This window comes from Anticarsia gemmatalis, chromosome 29 (genome assembly GCF_050436995.1).
Source record: "Anticarsia gemmatalis isolate Benzon Research Colony breed Stoneville strain chromosome 29, ilAntGemm2 primary, whole genome shotgun sequence".
NCBI lineage: Eukaryota > Metazoa > Arthropoda > Insecta > Lepidoptera > Erebidae > Anticarsia > Anticarsia gemmatalis.
In genome coordinates, this window is record NC_134773.1 from 1,110,641 (window position 1) to 1,131,725 (window position 21,085).

Genomic DNA, 21,085 nt, shown 5'->3' on the forward strand with positions numbered 1-21,085 from the left:
CTTGCGTGGGAGGTACCAACTTGTACCGCTTGGCTATCATTGCTATTCTGTCACCATTTAAGGGAGTGTAAAAAGTTATCACGTGTCTGGTCTGAGTTGCATGCCTATAAAAAATGATTGTAATTAGTAAAGCAATCTAGGCGGACACTACATGGATGGGGTCTGTGACACTAATTTGATGATCGCCGTAGTGCAGTCGTTGAGGTGGTCGCCACGCCACTACCATTGTGTCGGGAAGTCGTGGGTTTGATTCTCCCACGGAACAAATATTTGCGTCCGTTCTTTGTATGTTTGTATAAGTTTTCGATACACAAGAGCAATTCTTAATGCGGGTGTCAATATCTGATTCTTTTAATATACATACATTATTTCTGAGTTACATAAAATACTTACCCTCTTATTCATTAAAAGTATATGAAGTTATGAAAGGCTTATAAAGTGTATTGTTTCTTTCACTCCTTAGCGAAATGAAAAAGAGAAAACATATTTTAGTAGTTTTTATAACTAAAATAGGTTTTTAGTGTGTTTATGAATAAAAGGGATAATCTCTAAAGATATAGTAAATACATCAAGGAAAATCTATCGAAGTGAATGATATCGCGTGTCTTAGTTTATAACAAACTAGATATGACCAAATGTGGATATCTCCAGTCGGAAAAGTTACGTTAATAGCACAGAGGCTCTCAACATTACTCTTTATTTCACCCCCTACAAATGATAGACCGCCTCCGTGCTTCAAGTCACGGTTGTTGTCTATTAGGATAACAGCTGTTAAGTCATGTCAAAGGTACGAACAACTTTGCCACTAGGTTGACCACTAATCATAGCAAGTAATAGATTTTATTTCGTATCATTTATGGTTTTGGATTAGAATTGTTGGTTCAATTACTGTACTTTTTGATGTGATAAATTGTTTTCATTCTATCTAATAGTTAGTCTATCCATTAGTGATGAAAGTGCCGAATATTAGGACCTCAACCTGTTTTTTATTGTATCAACCACATTGTAAATTATTTAGTGATTGAAAAGAGCGTGTGAGTTTGTTGCTAGCTCTTCTCATAAAGCTCTAAAGTACTTAACACTTTTCGACATAGTGGTAGATTCGGTAATTGATTGTAACGACTATCATCTCAAACCTCTCCCCTCGCGACGTAAGAGATATTAGTACGGGAGTTGTCTTTAAACAAAAACATTAACTCCCGGTTTCTGAGGTACATTTAGCGGCAGTTTATCTATTCAATAGCGTGTTTTTATATGAGTTTTGACACTATTGAACAGATAAACTACCGCTAAATGTACTTCAGAAACCGGGGGTAAGTAATTTTGATTATCCCTTGCCACCGGCTTGCATTATTCATCCCCCTTAAGATCACTTGGGGTCACATCTGCTGTTAATTGACCCCATTTTAGACTCCTTGGGAGTCGATAAAAGAACTTTGAGTATCACAATCTCAACCAGTTTAGTAACATGATAATTGCCTTACTTCTACAATTATAAGCTAAGCTAGTAAAAGTAGTTTTATTAAAATATCCCAACAGTTTCTACGTATTGAGATAATTCTAGCATTACTTCAAATTGTAGAATATTTCTTTATTTTAATAAATGTTCTAATTATCGAAAAATTACAAATATAAAAATATGTTATTGCGAAATGACAACATGTATGTGAATGAAGCAAGGGAAGTTTGTAAGGATCGTACCAAGTGACGTTCCGTAGTCTCTGCCTACCCCTATGGGAAAAAGGCGTAATTTTATTTATGTTTTTTTTAAAGACAACTTAGGTAATGCTCTTGTGTCGCGGGGATTTTAACAAACATACAAACAACGGACACAAAGCACAACCAGACCCGAAACAACAATTTTTGGATCACATAAATATTTGTTCCGTGTGAGAATAGAACCCACGACCTCCCGACGCAATGGTAGCGGCATGATGACCTAAACCATTGCGCCACGTAGGCAGTCAAACTCCTGACTCTTATTTATAAGGTGTAGAATAGGCACTCACAATACACAAGCCCTGCGGGTCAGCTAGTTATATAAAGTGCTGATATAGCTTCTCATATTTATTTCTAAGAAAAATTCAGGTCAGCTTTACAATATAATAAGTATTGTTCATTCATTCGGTTCGAGACTTTGAACAGGCAGGTCGGGCAGACAAAGGTAAATAATTTCTATTTAATAAGAGTGAAGTTAAACCCATTACTCCCTGTGCTGGGCCGCGGGTCTCCTGGAATAATAGTGTACTACTTTGACTAAGTCAGGATTTTATATTCGTCCAAGAGCTGTTTTAAACAACTGTCAGACATGTCATTCATCACGATGTTTTCCTTCACCGTTATAACAAGTAATCATTATTTATAATACACACATCACTTGGAAAAGTCATTGGTGTGCTGTCTTTAGTTCGAACCGAATGTGATTGTTTAGTATATCATTGAAATATATATACAAAAAATCATTCTATTTAAGCTCTTTACAAGGTGATAAGTGACAAACGTACATAATATGTAGGTGTATACGATTTATATTTAAACTACCTTATCGCTCGCGGCTTCACCCACGTGGAATTTCAACCCCTTCGAGGGGAATTCCCAAAAATCTTTTCGTAGTGCTCTTCTGTACTTCCTTAGAAAGAATCTATATACCAAATTTCTAATTTCTACGCTCAGTAGTTTCGGCTTTGCGTTGTCCATTAGTCACTCAGTAACAGAAGAGTTTTATATTAGTAGCCTTTGCCCGCGACTTCGTCCGCGTGGTTTGTGACATAGGACAGAATTTTCATACTTTCATTCCTATTCTATCCCTTTGGTGTAAGAATTGATCAAAATCCTTTCTTAGCGGATGCCTACGTCATATTATCTATCTGCATGCCAAATTCAGCTCGATCCGTCCAGTGGTTTAAGTTGATAGCACACTATGCCTGTCAGTCATCTTTGAGTTTTATAATTTAGATTATATTATATTGATTGTTTGTCATGTCTTGTTTCAGAGCCATCTGTGGGCGTATAGAAGCGTACATTTCATCTCTCCCGCCGCCGTTCAGACTCCACCGGCCGCTGTTAGCGCGCGCTGCAAGCACCGAGGCTCGAACCCCGGCCCGAGCGCCCTCATTCAGCGTGTGCTGGTGTTCCACCACCCCTGTGAGTATGACACACTTTATAACCTCTCGTTTGTGGATGTCAGAATTAGACATCCACAAAAGAGCCTATTATAGATCTAGCCTTTTCAACTATGTTGGAGTCGGCTTCCAGTCTCACCGGATGCAGCTGAATACCAGTGTTTTACATAGAGCGACTGTCTATCTGACCTCCACAACACTGTTACCTGGGTTACAATACCGATACCCTTCGGTAAGACTGGTTGTCAGACAGTATGTGTGTTGTACATATATTTTATTTGTTTTAATAATAATAATGTCCTTTTAGCCGATATCCGACCAATTGTTGTCTGCCTCCGTAGCTCAGCGGTTAAGGCCGCCACGCCGTTGCAATTGCGACGGGAGGTCGTGGGTTCGATTCCCATACTGAACAATCACACTGAACAATGATATTTATTTATTATATAATCTTTATATTCTAGTTACCCGAAGTGATAAACGCGACAACGGGCAAGCTGGAGAGCGGGCAGCCATCTTTGCTGTGTAAGCAGAGCATGTTCGCTAGATGGCAGTACCTCGTCAAACGACTGTCTGAAATACCACAGGTAACCTTAAAAAATAATTTTGCTAACTGACCCGGCACACGTTATTTTGCCATATATTTTTGTTATTAATTTTAAAAGCTTGAGAGGAAATTTTTGCCCAGCTGTGGGACAGTGATGGGTAACAAAAAAAATAACGCGCGAAAAATTAGAAAAACTATTTTTATAAAAACAAAATCATAAGATCAGGGAATTTTTGTCAAAATAGAGTGAAGAGCATTTAAAAAAAAGACAATAATTAATGAGTTATCGAACGGGGTGAAAAATGATTAAATTATTGCAAATTTGTTGGTTGGTGATAGAAGGGTATAATAGTGTTGTACGTATTTTTTAATGCCACACTATAGAAAAATAAATAAAAAAAACATCTACAAAAATTAAACAAAAATGTATTAATTCTGGACTACCCTTATCACTTAGGGTTATGAAAAATTAATAGTATCCGATTCACAGACTTACTAAATACACATATAAACGTTGGTAAAAATCGGTCAAGCCGTTTCGGAGGAGTAAATAACTAACACTGTGACACAAGAATTTTGTAATACTTTTCAACAACTAAACTAAATTGCATTTAATTATTTTTTTATGTTTGTAACTGTCGGGTTAATTTGTGTGGGATTGGTGGGATCAAAAACCCATCAGGAATGAGATCAATGGGATCAAATTTTACTTTCTCTGTAGTTGGGCCAGTCCTCTATACTAATTTATAGAAATCTATCGCCAAATGTGTTGCTACGCGCGAAACTGAAGAACGGCTCAACCAATTCCACTTATTGTTTTTGTAAAATTGTCTTTAAGACACGGGAAAGGAAAAATTAAATTAAAAAAATATTGATATGAAAAATCGCGCTACATACGTTTAGACCTTGAAGAAAAACTTCATTTTCTTTTTTTTGTGAGCCTCATTTACCTAACTTAGTGTGTCTGAATATAACTGAAGTCATTTCGCGTCTTTAATGGATTTAAAACATATATGTCCTAAGATATATCTGGCTTCAGTTTCATTGAAAACTGTGCAGGACTTAGTTTATAGTGTGTTGTGTACAATACACAGATACAGTCTGTATTACATCACTCTCATAGTGCGTGTGACGAACACCACCAGTGAGAGCTCACACGCAGGACCATAGGCGACACGTGCTCTCCGAGACACGGAGGTCTATAACCTCAACTTCTTAACTCCGGCCAATTCACTAACTCCCGGTTTGTGAGGTACATTTAGCGGTAGTTTATGCATTTAATAGCGTTTAAACTCATATAAAAAAACGCTATTGTATAGATAAACTACCGCTAAATGTACTCAGAAACCTGGCATAAGCAATTCTTAATAAAAAAGAACTAGTGTTAAATATTAGGTTGGGGAATAAGTCTTTTCGCATTATAGTATGTATGAACTTGTAATAAAATCTTTTTGGCTTCAAGAATCACAAATGAGTACATGGTTCATTAGGTTTCTTTCAGTGAGCTCGTGAGGTACTCAAATATCGAGCATTTTTGTGTAGAGAAAAGATTTTATTACAAGTTCATACATACTATAATGCGAAAAGACTTTCCCCGACCCAATATGACTATGGGATCACCCATCTATTCAATGTCTTAAGGTTGCCTAAAAACCTGAGCCTGAAAACCTCACTAATTCTAATAGAGTAGCTAGCAGCTACTGGCAACCCCACTACCGATGCCCAGCAGTGGGCTAGCAATATAAGTGGATATTAACGCACGTACTGCGAGTGGGACTCGCACGCTCATGTGTTGCAGGACACCGAGGTGGGAGTCGAACCCGCACCGCTGCCGGCCAACGTGGACGGACTGCTGTACAACGAGGCTAAACAACTTTGCCCCACTTATCAGGTGAGATAACTATTTTATTTAGATTGCACTTTTGAAAGTTTGGCTCACGATAATTTTTTTGAAATATATGTGATTGACCTTGTTGTTGGCATAGATAGTATATTTTTAATTAAACTTATTTTAGAATACGTCAATGAAAATAACTGTACTCCGTCCTCAATCAGGATGTAATGTTTATAAAAAAATACAATTGAGTTGTTCAAATATTAACAGGCTAGACTAACATTAGTAAAAACTTACCTAAAATAATGCCCTGTTTAAGTACATTTAGTGGTAGTTTATCTATTCGATAGCGTTTTTTATATGAGTTTAAACGCTATAGAATAGATAAACTACCGCTAAAGCTAAATGTACCTCAGAAACCGGAGGTTGGCAATTTAGTTTGACAAGAATCATCGGTTGTTAGTAATAATAAATATGTATGTTTATTTATTAATTAATTCCCGATACAAAATATTATATACAAGCTAAATTTGCACTTTATATACAAATATATAAAAAAAAAACTAAAATATTAAATATAATTAATCTTTATTTTTAATTTCCTAGCATTTAATATGAGTTATTTATTTTCAAACATGAGCAATACTACAAAATAGTTATTTTTATATTAATTTTCATGTTTTTTCAATTACAGTTGGCAAAGAACCGTCTAATCGACGCATTCGAGAAGGCAAAGTTGGGTCGTTGGATCAAAAAACCCATAGAACAAGACCAATTTGTATGCGAAATCACTGACGCAGACCCTACCGCACTGTTCGCTTAGGCGGGCGTGTATCTCCACGCGTGGGACTCGACGGCTGACGTGGTGGACAGGTCTGGGCAAAGTGGGCAAAATTTTGTAGAGAGTGGGCAAAGTTTAGGTAAGCGTGGGCAAAGTTTAAATGAGAGTGGGCAACGTGGGATTGATAGAGTAGACAGTTTACGTGAGAGTGGGCAAGTTTTAAGTAGTGGGCAAGATAGGATTGGTAGTGCAGAGTATAGGAGTAGTAGTGAACAAAGTACAATGTTTGGGCAAAATTCTCCCACTAGTGGGATTGGAAATAGGATTGTTAGTATAAGACCAGAACGTAACTTAGTTAATTCTGGGCATAGTGGGATTGAGAGTGGGCAAAATAGCAGTGTAATTAAGTCAAAAAGTAGTATTACCAGTCAAAATGACACTATTAATAATATAACAATTAGTTTTAATAATAATAATAATATATGCTTAAGTGAAATAAATAATAGAACTTATATTACTAATTTGAAAGCAAATAATTATATCGAAAGCACAGACACCGCACAAAACGAAAATAATAATAGTCAATTTAATAATGTTACCAATAATAATACTAAGTTTAATAATATAAGTAAATTTAACCAGTCAGTTACGACTAACCAAAGTTTAGGAATTAGTCAGAATAAGTTTACTTCAAGCGCCGGTAGAGGGCGCGGCAAGCTTATTAGTTTACTAAATAATAATAATACTAAATTAGGTAGTAATAATACTATTAATAATCAAGAAAATTCATTAAATTCCATACAAAATAGATTGAAAAATGTAAATTTAAATGATGAGAAAAAATATTGGAGCGATTTTTACAAGAATCGTAGTTTAAGACGTTTCGGAGAAATTTCGGTACAAACAACAGACTTAGATATGATAGATTTCGCGCCGGTTTCTGAATTAGATCAGGATAAAACGAACACACAGACCAAAGATGTAGGTTATAAAAATTTTGACAAACAAACTTATTTAAATTTGAGAAATATCAGAAACGATTCCGTAGTTTTGGATAGAAAAGCGATAGACGAAAGTACCGATTTAGAATTAACAAGACCAAATAATAATTGTATAGATAATTGTAATAATAATATAGAAAATAATATTTTTAATAACAATAATAATTGTCAATTGAACAGTGTTAACGAAAACGCATTAAAAAATAAAGCTTTATTGAAGAAATTACAAATATACGAAAAAATTAAACCCAAATGACATTTTTTTAGATTTTATTTTGATATATTTTGAAAACGGTATGACAGACTCGCTCCCTATTACATGGGACTAACATTGTTAATGGCGAAACATGAGTTTACACCTTCGGGTATAAAAGACGTGATATTATATACCTAGTTCTGCCTACAAGATAATCATTTATCGTGCTTGATCTTAAAGTCACTGGTTCGATTCACAAGTCGGGTAAATGATTACTAAATTTTATGTGTAATAAACAACTTAAAATCTTGAAAATTTGATACCCGGGTTGTGTAAAATATACCAATTTAATATTTGAGGCGCCCATAGCCAGTTGCGCTCACCGGTCGGTAAACGATCTGTGGGTTAAGCAACCCTTGGCGCGGTCATTCCATAGATGGGTGACCGCATAGTGGTATTTGAACTGGGCGTCTCCGTGCTTCGGAGGGCACGTAAAAAGTCGGTCCCGGTTGTTGTCTACTAAGATAACAGTCGTTAAGCCATGTCAAAGGCCTTTCGGGCGGCTTGAACAACTTTGACACTAGGTTGACCACTAACCATACGACAAACTAAACTAATTTAATATTTCGATTTTTTCTTGAGTTTTATTCCCGATTGATGTATTTTTTTGTACTTCTTATCGCTCATTACTATCAAGTAATGAGTAAATGCATTTATTAATTTTAAACCAGAGTTTAAAATAACCACGCATTAACTAACACAAGAGGAAAAGGCATGTCATATTATTTCATTGAAGATGGCTGTCGTCAAACTCAGCCGATGACATTTAACGCACACTGAAATATGAAAAGGTAAAAACGATTACAAATTAAAATGACCAGCCATATTTCAATAACATTAGAGTAGTAGACACCAACCCTCTTATTCATAAAAATATATGAAGTTATAAATATAAAGTGTTTTGTTTCTTTCACTCCTTAGCGCAATGAAAGAGAGAAAACATTACAGTAGTTGTTTAACTAAAATAGGTTTATAGTGTGTTTATGAATAAGAGAGTAATACTATGTGCTTTATGTCGGAATTGTATCTAAAATGAAAATCAAATCATTTATTCACTTCGGTCAAATGCTGACACTTATGATAGTTAATGATACAGAGAGCGAATTTACCGCCAGTTCGGAAGGTAGCGCCAATGAGAAGAGCTGCCAACAAACTCCTGGACACTCTTTTTAATCTTTTTAATAAAGTGGTTTTAACAATATTTATGCTGGTATAAAATATTGATGATGTAAGTAGCTGCTACCTACCAACACTACCGAACACACTTTTGGTCATAACATAAATTAAATCAATATATTAAGGTGCTAATAAACAAGATATAAATGTCTATGTGGTTTTGGTGTCATCTCTTAAGTTAGTACTAGGGTATGTATAGCTACACATACTTCATATGACACGCTCACATGTCCCTTCCTTGTGTTAGTTACTCCATGAAAATTACCTTATATGCTTTACCTAGATATCCTTCGAGTATTATATATGTTTGTATGTACACCGTAGCCAGTTGCGCTCACCAGTCGGTAAACGATCTGTGGGTTAAGCAAACCTTGGCGCTGTCATTCCATAGATGGGTGACCGCATAGTGGTATTTGAACTGGGCGTGTCCGTGCTTCGGAGGGCACGTAAAAAGTCGGTCCCGGTTGTGGTCTACTAACAGTCGATAAGCCATGTCAAAGGCCTTCGGGCGGCTTGAACAACTTTGACACTAGGTTGACCACTAACCATACGATAAGAAGAAGAAGTTTGTACACTGCCATAGGAAACCCCTAGACCTATCCACCACCACTGCCTTTTGATATAAAACAATAAATATAATGATTTTTACCAAAGCTATGAACAGCTAAGTATTTAAATTTATAATATTACTCACTTGAGCTTGTAATGTATGGTTTAAAGCAAAAAATCTCTTTAAAAATATGTGTTTAAATACATTATGCTTTCCTACTTTCTAGTTAGTTAGGTGTGAAGAAATAAATTTAAAAAAAAATTGATTAGATTCTCGTGAAATAGTATTTTTTCAAGTTTAAAGTTTAGATTTTAATTAAGTCACGTCAAAGGCCTTGCGGCTTGAACAACTTTGACACTAGGTTGACCACTAACCATACGATAAGAAGAAGTTAGTATTTGATAAAAAGTTTTTCTTTATTGCCAATAGATAGTGTATTTAGAATTTAAATTTGAAAATTTTAAAATTTTAGAAACATATAGTTTTGTAGCAAAATCTTAAGTATTGATTTTAATTACAGTTGTTTTTATAATAAAAATCGTAAATTAGTTTTTTTCTAAGATGTTTCTAGTGATTTTTGAATTACTTAATTATAGACTTAAATTATCTGAATTCAATATTATTCAAACTAATTTTTATTAAAATAATCTTTTTTATCTTAAAAAATTAGAAGTGTATTTAAACTATTTGAATATTATCACATTTTTAAGAAATATTTAGTTTATTCTGATGAGAAAAGAAATTTAATGTTTTATAATGTATATATATATTAAAACTAGAAAACCAATATAATATTGTAGACCTTTCTTCATTATATTTTCACTATTTCAACTCTTGCACAACAAAAATAACAAAATTTTACAAAATAATATTTCTTGCATCTCTCTCTAATTTAAATAATATACAAAAAAACAGCGCTTTGGTAAACCATCATTTCTGTCGAGTACCACGCGGGTTTTACAAGCCAACCTTGGAAGCAGATTATTATAATAATATTACACTATCAATAATACCACACATTATTAATTATTTTTATTTTTTTTTCCTGTAAAATAAGCAACTGAATTGAAAAAAAATAACAATTGGGTAGTTGACTGGGTTAACCGAAAAATTATTAAACTCGTACTCGTAAAAGGTTCATCTAAAATGCTCAGACTATGAACATTTTTTTCGTAAATGATTGAAATTGTAATAATTACAGACTGAAACATTTTATTAGACACTCATTTGATATCAACGAAAATACGACATGGTGACGTCACTATGTCGTATTTCTATAGTAAAGTGTGTTTTTGACATTTCATAAAGAGTAGCTCGTTTGACTGATAGTCAACTACCCAATTGTAAATTTAGTTTTTAACGATAGATGTCGCTAGTGATTTATATTTGAAAGTAAAATTTATTATTTCAAACAAAAACATTAGTCTAGCCTTTCTTCCAAACTATGTTGGAGTCGGCTTCCAGTCTCACCGGATGCAGCTGAATACCAGTGTTTTACATGCAGCGACTGTCTATCTGACCTCCACAACACAGTTACCTGGGTTACACAGTATCTCCGTTTTAAAACCGGTAAAAATGAGAATGATTTTAAAATAAAATCTTTGATTCAGTTGCTTATTATTATAATCATTTGTTAACTTGATTTAGAATAAGTAAAGAATTTGAAACCTAAAATATGTATTTTATTTTTACCCTAAAGGTATAAGTAGTGATAGCCGAGTGGTATAAGTTGGCACCTCCCACGCAGGTGGTCTATATTCGAACCCGGGGCAACATAACAAAGACTTTTCCAAGTGATGTGTGTATCAGAAATAATTATCACTTGTTTCAACAGTGAAGGAAAACATCGTGATGCAACTGTGTATGCCTGAGAGATCTTTAACAGTTCTTGAAGGTATGCAAAGTCCCCAACCCGCAGTTGACCAGCTTGGACTCAAGGCCTAACCCCTCCACTCTTTTGGGAGGAGGCCGTTGCCAAGCAGTGGGACAGTAACAAATAAAAGTTATAGATGTGTTATGTAAGTATGTAATAAATATGTGTTTTTTTTTTGTCATCCCTGCCTCGGAGAGCACGTGTCGGCTATGGTGCTGCTTGTGAGCTCTCACTGGTGGTGTTCGTCACACGCACTATGAGAGTGATGTAATACAGACTGTATCTGTGTATTGTACACAACACACTGTAAACAAAGTCCTGCACAGTTGGCTGGTTTCAAAGAAATTGTCTTCCTTACCCCCGGTTTCTGAGTACATTTAGCGGTAGTTTATCTATTTAATATCGTTTTTATATAAGCTTAAACGCTATCGAATAGATAAACTACCGCTAAATGTACCTCAGAAACCGGGGGTTAGTCAGTTTTCGGCTAAGAAGACATTATTATATACGCATTTAATTAGATAAAATGTCGTTGGGGGCCTGTTTAAAGATATTTCCGGCATTAACTACTTATAAGATAAGACACTGATAAGCCTTGATAACGAATAGATTTGAACAAAGTAGTTTTACAAGGAAGTAATTTCTTTTATGTTAGAGTACTAAGTTAGACCTTGGTGATTGTTAAAATTGGCAAAAAGGTTTAGGCAAAAAATTGTTCTCAATTATAGTAGTTTGTAGTTTGGTAACGTGCCCGGTATATGATAGACTCGCCCCCTATTACATGGGACTCACATTGTTAATGGCGAAAGGCATGCAGGTTTTTCGATATTTTATTTTAGGTGAAAGCCGGGATTTTGTTCAAAATATGTTATGGAGATATTTTCTGAGAAGACCCTTGATCAGCAGTGGGAATATGAGTTAAATTGAGTGTGGTGGGTTCAAATCCCATCACGGACAAATATTTGCGTGATAAGCACGAGTATCTGTTCTGAGCCTGGTTGTTAATGTGTCTATATAAGTATGTATTTACAAGTATACAAGTATGTTTATCAGTTATCTAGTTACAGTACAAGCTCTGCTTAGTTTGGAATCAGATGACCATGTGTGAGTTGTCCAATAATATTTATTGTTTTAAATTTGGGTAGAAAATAAAACAAATTTTATATTTGGCACAAACGTATATCATATGATTTATTGATACAATAAATTTTAATAATAACTTAATAATTTAGAATGAGAAAATATAACATTTGTCTTTTAAAATAATTATTCGAAATAAAAAAGTAATAAAATAAAGTTTTAAACGCTTGGCGTAATTTTAGTAATATTTACTAATATTTATACATGCTAAGCATGTTTTAGGAAGACTAAAATAAAAGTAGGTATTTCATAAAATATAGTATTTATACACTTTCGACTTTGAATAGACAGGTATATATAGTACATGTCATATAATTTTATGTATTTGTATATAGCAACAAGTCGCTGAAGGTACATAAATACAGTAGTGGTATACGCGGAGTGCGTGTGAGGGAACGGAAGCACGTCGTTGTTACGTCTCCGTCACACGCACTCCGCGTATACCACTACTGTATTTATGTTTTATCCGACTACCCCTGTGGCACAATTGGTAGCTGCCGCGCAGAGGGCTTGACTTTGAATCCTGTTTCGGGACAAAAAGTATTTTCTAAGTTTTTCTGTTTTGTTAGTTCCGCAGCAGTATGTTGGCAGCTCTTCGCATAAATAACTATTGTATCAACCACATTGTAAAACTTTTGGCGATTGAAAAGAGTGGCCGTGAGTTTGTTGCTAGCTCTTTTCATAAGACTGTACACTTTCCGAGCTAGTGGTAAATTCAGTAATTGTAACGACTATCATAAGTGTCAATATTTGACCTAAATTAATAAATGATTAGATTTTGAATATCGGCCAGAAGGAAATGATGTTTCGTCTTCTATGCAGGCTTGTTGCTATATTCAGACATACAAAGTTAACTGGCGTGTACTATATTCATTGATTAAAAGGAAACAGATTTTTTCAATCTGTAAGTAATTCACAGTTATAGAAATTATTTTATATTGCACTATTATTCGGTAAAATATTTGGAAATGCTTGTAAATGTCATTTTCATATTCCGTTCCGTCATAATTACTTGCTGTCATTTTGACAGAAGCATTTGGTCAGCAGGCTAAGTGAGTCCGATGCTCAGTAGACCATGTATTGGGCATGCAGAGTAGACCGTCTACTGAACATGTATAGTATTATAACTAGTTTTCATTTCACCAGTGACACTTGTTCAGTAAGTTGAGTGTACAGTAGACACCGTCTACTGAACTTGCACAGTAGACAATCTGCTGACCACTTTACTTGTGGTCTTTTGTACATTGATGTTTGATTAGTCTACTGCATCTACTAGGCATGTTCAGTACACTATCTGCTAGACATGACCGTAGACCGTCTACCAAGCACCTTACTTGTTCTCATTTTGACATTGACACTTGTTCAGTGCGCTATGTATAAGTCCTGTTAGCTCAGTGTACAGTAGACACCGTCTACTGGAAGGCTTGCAGATCTCCCTGTGGTCTACTGACACGCCGTGGAGAGAGCCTATGCCTGCATCTGTGGAAAACAAAAATTATTAAAATAAAATAATAGTTATTATGAATTAGAGCCTAAAAAATAAAGGATCTTGGCTAATGGCTATAATATTTTCAGGGCCTAACCTCTCCCTCATTACGGGAGGGTATCCTTGCCCAACAGTGGGACATTAATTGGTTAAATTTATTATTTTGTATAATATTATTGAAAAAGTAGTCGATTGGTTTTATATTTTAGACCTATGTGAGCATACTTGTTTCGGTTTCGTGTAACAATTTTACGGTACTACAAAATTATGTCATTAAAAATACTTTGTCCGACCCCAGAATTGAATCTGGGGTATTGTAATAAATACACTATCGTACGCATATATGTATGTATGTATCACGCGTTTGTATAGACTCTATAGTATTATTAATCATGCAAAAAAATATTTAGGTCGGGTTTAAGTAGCTCTCCGTGGTACCAGTGCATCAAGAGATCGTGAGTTCGATTCCTACACGGAACAAATATTTCTGCAATCTAAAAATGGTTGTTTCGTGTCTGATTATACTTTGTGTCAGTTGTTTGTATGTTTCTAAGAGTCCTCACGACACAAGAGATTAAAACGTAAGATTTTATTAAATCTCTTTATTCCCAGTTGCGCTCTGGAAATTTTCCCAAATAATCCCTTTTCACTACGTGTCAAAAGAGACAACTGTACCCTTAATTGTCACCTGTAATTAAACATGTAAGGTTTATTACCAACCTGCTGAGTCCACACTGACGATTCTAAGCCATAGCACAGACATGAGAGTGCGGCACGTCTCCACCAGACTCCTGACTACTGGCTGCTGACTCTTGGACGCTACCAGCCAGCGAGACTGCAGTTCCAGGACTAACTGGCAATCTGGAGACAAAAAGACTAGTATTAAGATAGCATTCCAAAATGGTATACTTTATGCAGTCACTATAATTTGACTTTCAAATCGTCACATACCTTTGCTGATCTCCAACAATTCAATACTCCTAGCCGTGATGGGTGTCTTTATATCCGCCAGCGGGGACCCTCGATGAGGCACCGAGTAGAACATGAACCCAGCACTCTGTCTCCACAGCGAAGACCGCGTCTGCAGAACTCTTGTGTCTTCTGAAAGACAAGAGTCGATTAAAATAACCTGTCTTCCAACTATGTTGGAGTCGGCTTCCAGTCTCACCGGATGCAGCTGAATACCAGTATTTTCATACAGCGACTGTCTATCTGACCTCCACAACACAGTTACCTGGGTTAACACGATACTAAGTAAGACTGATTGTCAGACTTTCAAACTTCTGATTACTGTTAACGACTGTCAAAGATCTATGAAAATGACAGCTGGTATCTACAAACATTGTGATGCAACCTTGCATGCCTGAGAGTTGTTTAGAACAGTTCTTGAAGGTATGCAAAGTCTCCAAGTTAGCCAGCGTGGTGGACTCAAGGCCTAACCCCTCCCTCATTACGGGAGGAGACCCTTGCCCAGCAGTGGGGCAAAATACATACCTTTGAAACCAGAAGATCCTTCATTCTCATTCCTTTCGTTTTCGATATCTATACAATTATTTTCTTCACCATTAAACATATTTATATCTATAGAACTATATTTATCTTCTTTCTCATTAAAAGTAACATCGTTTTCGTCACAGCCACATATTTCAGTGTTCTCATGTTCAGTATATTTCAAAATATTGAAATTCTTGTCTTTCGATTTGAAATTGTCGACATTATTATTTTCCTTATTTTTTCGATATTTGTTTTCGTTGAAGCTATTTTCTTCTTTTAAACTTTCGTTTTCATATGTGATATTGTTTTTGTCGTTAATATTATTATTTAATTTACTTATTTCTATATTATTGCTTTGGTCCTTTTGAATATTATTTATTTTTTGACTGTCATTTTTATTTAATTTTATGTGAGCTTCATAAGCTGAAAAAAAAAAAACATTATTTATTACATAGCTACACAATATCACGCTTGTCATATCCGAAGGTGTAGATAGAGACATATGAAAAACACCCACAATTCGCCATTAACAATGTTAGTCCCATGTAATAGGGGGCGAGTCTGTCATATACCGGACACGTTACTAAACTCCGGACTACTATTGAGAAATATTCTAACATGATTTTGAAAAGATCAACAATACTTTTACTTGATCCGGGAATCGAACCCGAGACTTTATAATCAGCAGTTTCATACACTACCGTCAAAGGCAACTATTTTTCTTTGTAAATATCACACCTATTATACCCAAAGGTGCATAGGTATATGAAACACCCACGTTTCGCCATTAACAATGTTAGTCCCATATAAAATCCTACTACATGATTCTTGTTAATATTAGGTCGGGGAAAAAGTCTTTTCGCATTATAGTATGTATGAACTTGTAATAAAATCTTTTCTCTACACAAAAAACCTCGATATTTGTGTACCTCACGAGCTCACTGAAAGAAACCTAATGAACCGTGTACTCATTTGTGATTCTTGAAGCCAAAAAGATTTTATTACAAGTTCATACATAGGTACTATAATGCGAAAAGACTTTTCCCCGACCTAATATTTCAACCCAGACCACAGAGATAGAATACTTTTTTGTATATTTGTTAAATACGCTACAAAATTCTTAGTAAGAAAAATCACAAGCCCATCTGAAAACATGCCTCATATAAAATGCTTACCTTCACAATAAATCTGTTTAATAAACAGTCCTCCCTTAGAATGTCCCACCCATATGATAGGTCTATCGCCTACTCCCAACTTTAGAAGCTGTTCCATCATTTGATCAGCTCGCTCGTGTAGGCGCAACCTGGGGATAAGACTAGTGTTAAAATAACAGCTTTTGTTGCTATATCCACACAAACCTTTTGCCCGCGACTTCGTCTGCGTGGTTTGTAACCTATGACAGAATTTTCATACAAACTTTCATCCCCTATTTTATCCTCTTGGGGTTAGAATTGATCAAAATCCTTTCTTAGCGGATGTCTACGTCATAACATCTACCTGCATGACAAATTTCAGCTCGATCCGTCCAGTGGTTTGTGCTGTGCGTTGATAGATCAATATCCCCGGTTTCTGAGGTACATTTAACGGTAGTTTATCTATTCAATAGCGTTTTTTTATATGAGTTTTAACGCTATTGAATAGATAAACTACCGCTAAAAGTACCTCAAAACCGGGTGTATATCAGTCAGTCACCTTTGAGCTATATACATATGTTTAGATATATATAATCTTATCTTAGGGGTGGGGGTGCCAGTTAATGCCTGGCTGACACTTCGACCATTCCTGATCCTTTGTGTCACCCCCTCCTTTGCTACTCTAGACGTTGGGGGGCAGGGCAAAACTTATCAGTTGTAAAGATGTTGTTATGTTTAGATATACAGCTTTACACAATAATTTCCTTACCTTTTATTCTCTTTGACCCATAAAGGCCTCCATAGATACGGGTCACTAGTATAATTAATAGAAATGACCCTAGCGCCGGGGAAATCTTCTTTTATCCAGTCCCTAGGCCAACAGGAGGAGTAACATTCATCGCAAACACAACCACACCCTGTATCACACTTAACACTATCGTTTAAAATAGATTTTTCATTTATTTTACAAAAACAACTTTGTTGACATTTGTCTTTATGTTTACATTTATCGTTTGTTACACAAAAACTACTTTGTTGACAGTTATCATTCGATTTACATAAACATTGATTGTGTTGACACTTGTTCTGTTTACATATATCATTATTTTCACAAATATATCTATTTTGTTGACTTTTCCCGTTTAGTTTACACTCGCCATTCAATTTATATAGACATTGATTCTCTTGACATTTGTCATTTTGTTTACATTTATCATTTATTTTACAAATACATGGGTTTTGTTGACATTTATCATTTTGTTTACACTTATCATTAAATCTACACTGTCCATTTACTTTCTCCACACAAAAACATTTATTTAAACCACACTTATTTACCTCGCAGTCAGACTTGAACAATTGCGAGACAAAATCACCCTGCGTTTCATAATTTCCATTATTTTCAAAGAGATTATTATAGAATTTTTCAGTAATTAAAGAATTTTCGTTCGGCAAGATTTTTTTGAAGCATCCATTAATTTGTTTGAAAGACACTGTGTTAGTTATTTGTGTGTCATATTCGTAATTAAGGTTGTATTTGATGCAGTTGCATGTTCGAGATGAATGTTCCCTTAAAGGTATTTTCGTCGGGTCTATTTTGTATTTAGACCGCCAGTCCCCTTGCCGCCAAGTATTTCCTAGAGAGCCTGTAAGTAATATATAGAAAAATAATCATTGGACAACTCACACAGAGCTTGGACTGTAACCAAATAACTGATAAACATACTTATATACCTGTAAATACATACTTATATAGATACATTAACAACCAGTCTCAGAACAGATACTCGTGCTCATCACACAAATAATGATCACTTGTTCCAACGGTGAAAGAAAACATCGTGATACAACCTTGCATGCCTGAGAGTTCTTTAGAACAGTTCTTGAAGGTATGGGAAGTCCCCAACCAGCAGTTGGCCAGCGTGGTGGACTCAAAGCTTAGGCCTTAAGGGTCTCCTCGCGTAATGAGGAAGGCCTTGAGTCCACCACGCTGGCCAACTGCTGGTTGGGGACTTCCCATACCTTCAAGAACTGTTCTAAAGAACTCAGGCATACAAGGGTTTATCATTTTATCAATTACTAGCTGACCCGCGACAAGAACTTCGCTTGCGTCACATTAGAGGAAAAGAGTGATATTTTCCCCCGTTTTTGTAACATTTTTTACTGGTACTCTGCTCCTATTGGTCGTAGCGTGAAGATATATAGCCCATAGCGTTCCTCGATAAATGGGTTATCTAACGAAAAAAATATTTTTCAAATCGTACCAGTAGTTCCTGAGATTTGCGCGTTCAAACAAACAAACAAACTCTTCAGCTTTATAATATTAGTATAGATTATGTATTCTTACCATATAACCCGTGGACGAAGATGACGTCCAAGGTAGGTGTCTCCGGGGTATGAAGTACTACACATTCCACTTTAGGTTCTGGGTGCAAGTGATCAGTGCCGGCTTGGCGCGGCTTCGGAGACGGCTTTAGTACCGGCTTCGATGCTGTAAGAGGCAAAATATGTTATGATTGTTGAAGGTCGCTCATAGCTAGTTGTGCTCACCGGTCGGTAAACGATCTGTGGGTTAAGCAAACCTTGGCGCGGTCATTCCATAGATGGGTGACCGCACAGTGATATTTGAACTGGGCGTCTCCGTGCTTCGGAGGGCATGTTAAAAGTCGGTCCCGGTTGTTGTCAATTAAGATAACAGTCGTTAAGCCACGTCAAAGGCCTATCGTGTGGCTTGAACAACTTTGACACTAGGTTGACCACTAACCATACGACAAACAAACAAATACTGTTGAAGGTAGGCAGGGACAAAAATTTACCAATTGCTTTCGTGGCGCAGTGGTTTAGGTCGCCACGCCAGTACCATTGCGTCGGGAGGTCGTGGGTTAGATTCCCACACGGAACAATTATTTGTGCGATTCACATATATGTTTCGAGTCTGGTTGTACTTTGTGTTCATTGTTTGTATGTTTGTAAAAGTCCCCGCGACACAAGAGCAATTCTTAGTGCGGGAGTTGTCTTATTAAAAAGGGAAATTAATTTATTTCTGAACAATGTTTTACATACATAATATACGTAGGAACATTTCGCCATTAACAATATTAGTCCCATGTAATAAGAGGCGAGTCTATTGTAATATTTCGATCATGTTACCAAACTCCGGGCTACTATTGAGAAATATTCCAAAAATTATTAGAAAATACCATTACTACTTTGCCTCAGCCGGGATTCGAACTCGAAACCTTTTGCTTAGCAGTCAGATACCCTGCCGACCACGGGAGAAAGTCAGTTAGTTTGAAGTTCCAGGTTTTTAGAAGTAATAGGTACTCACCCGTGATTGGTGGCAGCGGAGTGGTGACCAAGCGATGCAGGAGAACTGATGCTGTACTCCAAAGACACGATACGCACCATCGTCTGAGAACAGAAATAAATATAAATTATTATAGCTACTAGCTTCTACTCGCTAGTTTGTCCACGAGAAAAGATACTCCGGGGTAAAAAGTATGTTATGTGTTCATCCAGGTTATAAACTATATGTCTACCAAATGAATTTATAAAAATTCTAGTTACTGAGTGATGGGAGTTTCGGAAGTCACGTTTGAATTGTGAGTTCCGGCTGTCATTTCCAAAGATCTTTGACAGTTGTTGCTACTAGTCAGAAGCTTGAAAGTCTGACTACCCTAGTCTCACGGAAGGGTACCTTGTTATAACCCAGGTAACTGTTGTGGAGGTCAGATAGACAGTCGCTGCATGTACAATACTGGTATTCAGCTGCATCCTGTGAGACTAGAAGCCGACTATAATAGTTGGAAGAAAAGCTGGGCTGATGTTGCATCGCATATTTCACATCACTTACCGGTTCCTGAGTACTTTTAACGATAGTTTATCTATTCAATAGCGTTTTTTTATATAAGTTTAAACGCTATTAAATAGATAAACTACCGCTAAATGTACCTCAGAAACCTTACAAAACTCATAGTTTAATGTATAATAGAATACGGGAATTAACGCGAACACGCATTTTACCTTAAAATGCCTAACGTTTCGGCGCAGGTTGCACTCGCCGTGGTTGCAGGCTGACTCACCCTGCAACCACGGCGAGTGCAACCTGTTCGCGTTAATTCCCGTATTCTATTATACATAGCTGACCCGCGCAACTTCGCTTGCGTCATCTAAGAGAATGGGTCAAAATTTTCCCCGTTTTTGTTACATTTTTCGTTGCTACTCCGCTCCTAATGACCGTAGCGTGATGTTATATTGCCTATAGCCTTCCTCGATAAATGGGCTATCTAACATTGAAAGAATTTTTCAAATCGGACCAGTAGTTCCTGAAATTAGCGCGTTCAAACAAACAAACAAACAAACAAGCTCTTCAGCTTTATAATATTAGTATAGATTAAACATGCAACGCGAGAGTTTAAAAGTTATGAAAATTCATAGTCTTACGTAACGTTTACGCTAACATCACATTCCTGTCTCAATGAGCCACAATTAGGTGTAATAACTACAATTTGTAACGTACTACCCACAGTAAATAAATCGCAAACAGCCACTTGTACAAGTCATATGTCTGAGCTATTATTACTAGGTTAGGTCACTGTGATTTGCGCGTAGGGCGCGAAAATAGATGTAGGCTTAATTTTTCTGTTTACGACTGCTGTGCTGTCCTGTTGGATACCCGTGTCGGGTAAATTTGTT

The 21,085-nt window shown here is 36.1% G+C and overlaps 2 protein-coding genes across 3 annotated transcripts in view; one reads left to right on the plus strand and one right to left on the minus strand.

Annotated features, from left to right (window-relative positions):
- Positions 1-10,938, plus strand: part of Adar (Adenosine deaminase acting on RNA) — a 48,574-nt gene extending 37,636 nt beyond the window's left edge. Inside the window, exons 17-20 of the mRNA XM_076133310.1 lie at positions 2,994-3,144; positions 3,584-3,706; positions 5,465-5,557; positions 6,195-10,938. Coding sequence (XP_075989425.1) covers positions 2,994-3,144; positions 3,584-3,706; positions 5,465-5,557; positions 6,195-6,323 — 496 coding nt within the window. The 3' untranslated portion in view covers positions 6,324-10,938. The remainder of the gene's footprint in view (positions 1-2,993; positions 3,145-3,583; positions 3,707-5,464; positions 5,558-6,194) is intronic.
- Positions 10,939-12,617: 1,679 nt separating this feature from the next.
- Positions 12,618-21,085, minus strand: part of LOC142985254 (uncharacterized) — a 28,830-nt gene continuing 20,362 nt past the window's right edge. Inside the window, exons 3-10 of one of the 2 annotated variants that reach the window (XM_076133309.1) lie at positions 19,719-19,801; positions 18,738-18,881; positions 17,160-18,036; positions 16,433-16,560; positions 15,258-15,680; positions 14,715-14,861; positions 14,484-14,624; positions 12,618-13,756 (exon numbers count right to left, since the gene is read on the minus strand). In XM_076133309.1, coding sequence (XP_075989424.1) covers positions 13,608-13,756; positions 14,484-14,624; positions 14,715-14,861; positions 15,258-15,680; positions 16,433-16,560; positions 17,160-18,036; positions 18,738-18,881; positions 19,719-19,801 — 2,092 coding nt within the window. In that variant the 3' untranslated portion in view covers positions 12,618-13,607. Of the gene's footprint in view, positions 13,757-14,483; positions 14,625-14,714; positions 14,865-15,257; positions 15,681-16,432; positions 16,561-17,159; positions 18,037-18,737; positions 18,882-19,718; positions 19,802-21,085 lie in introns of both variants that reach the window. The other variant, XM_076133308.1, reaches the window with a different exon arrangement.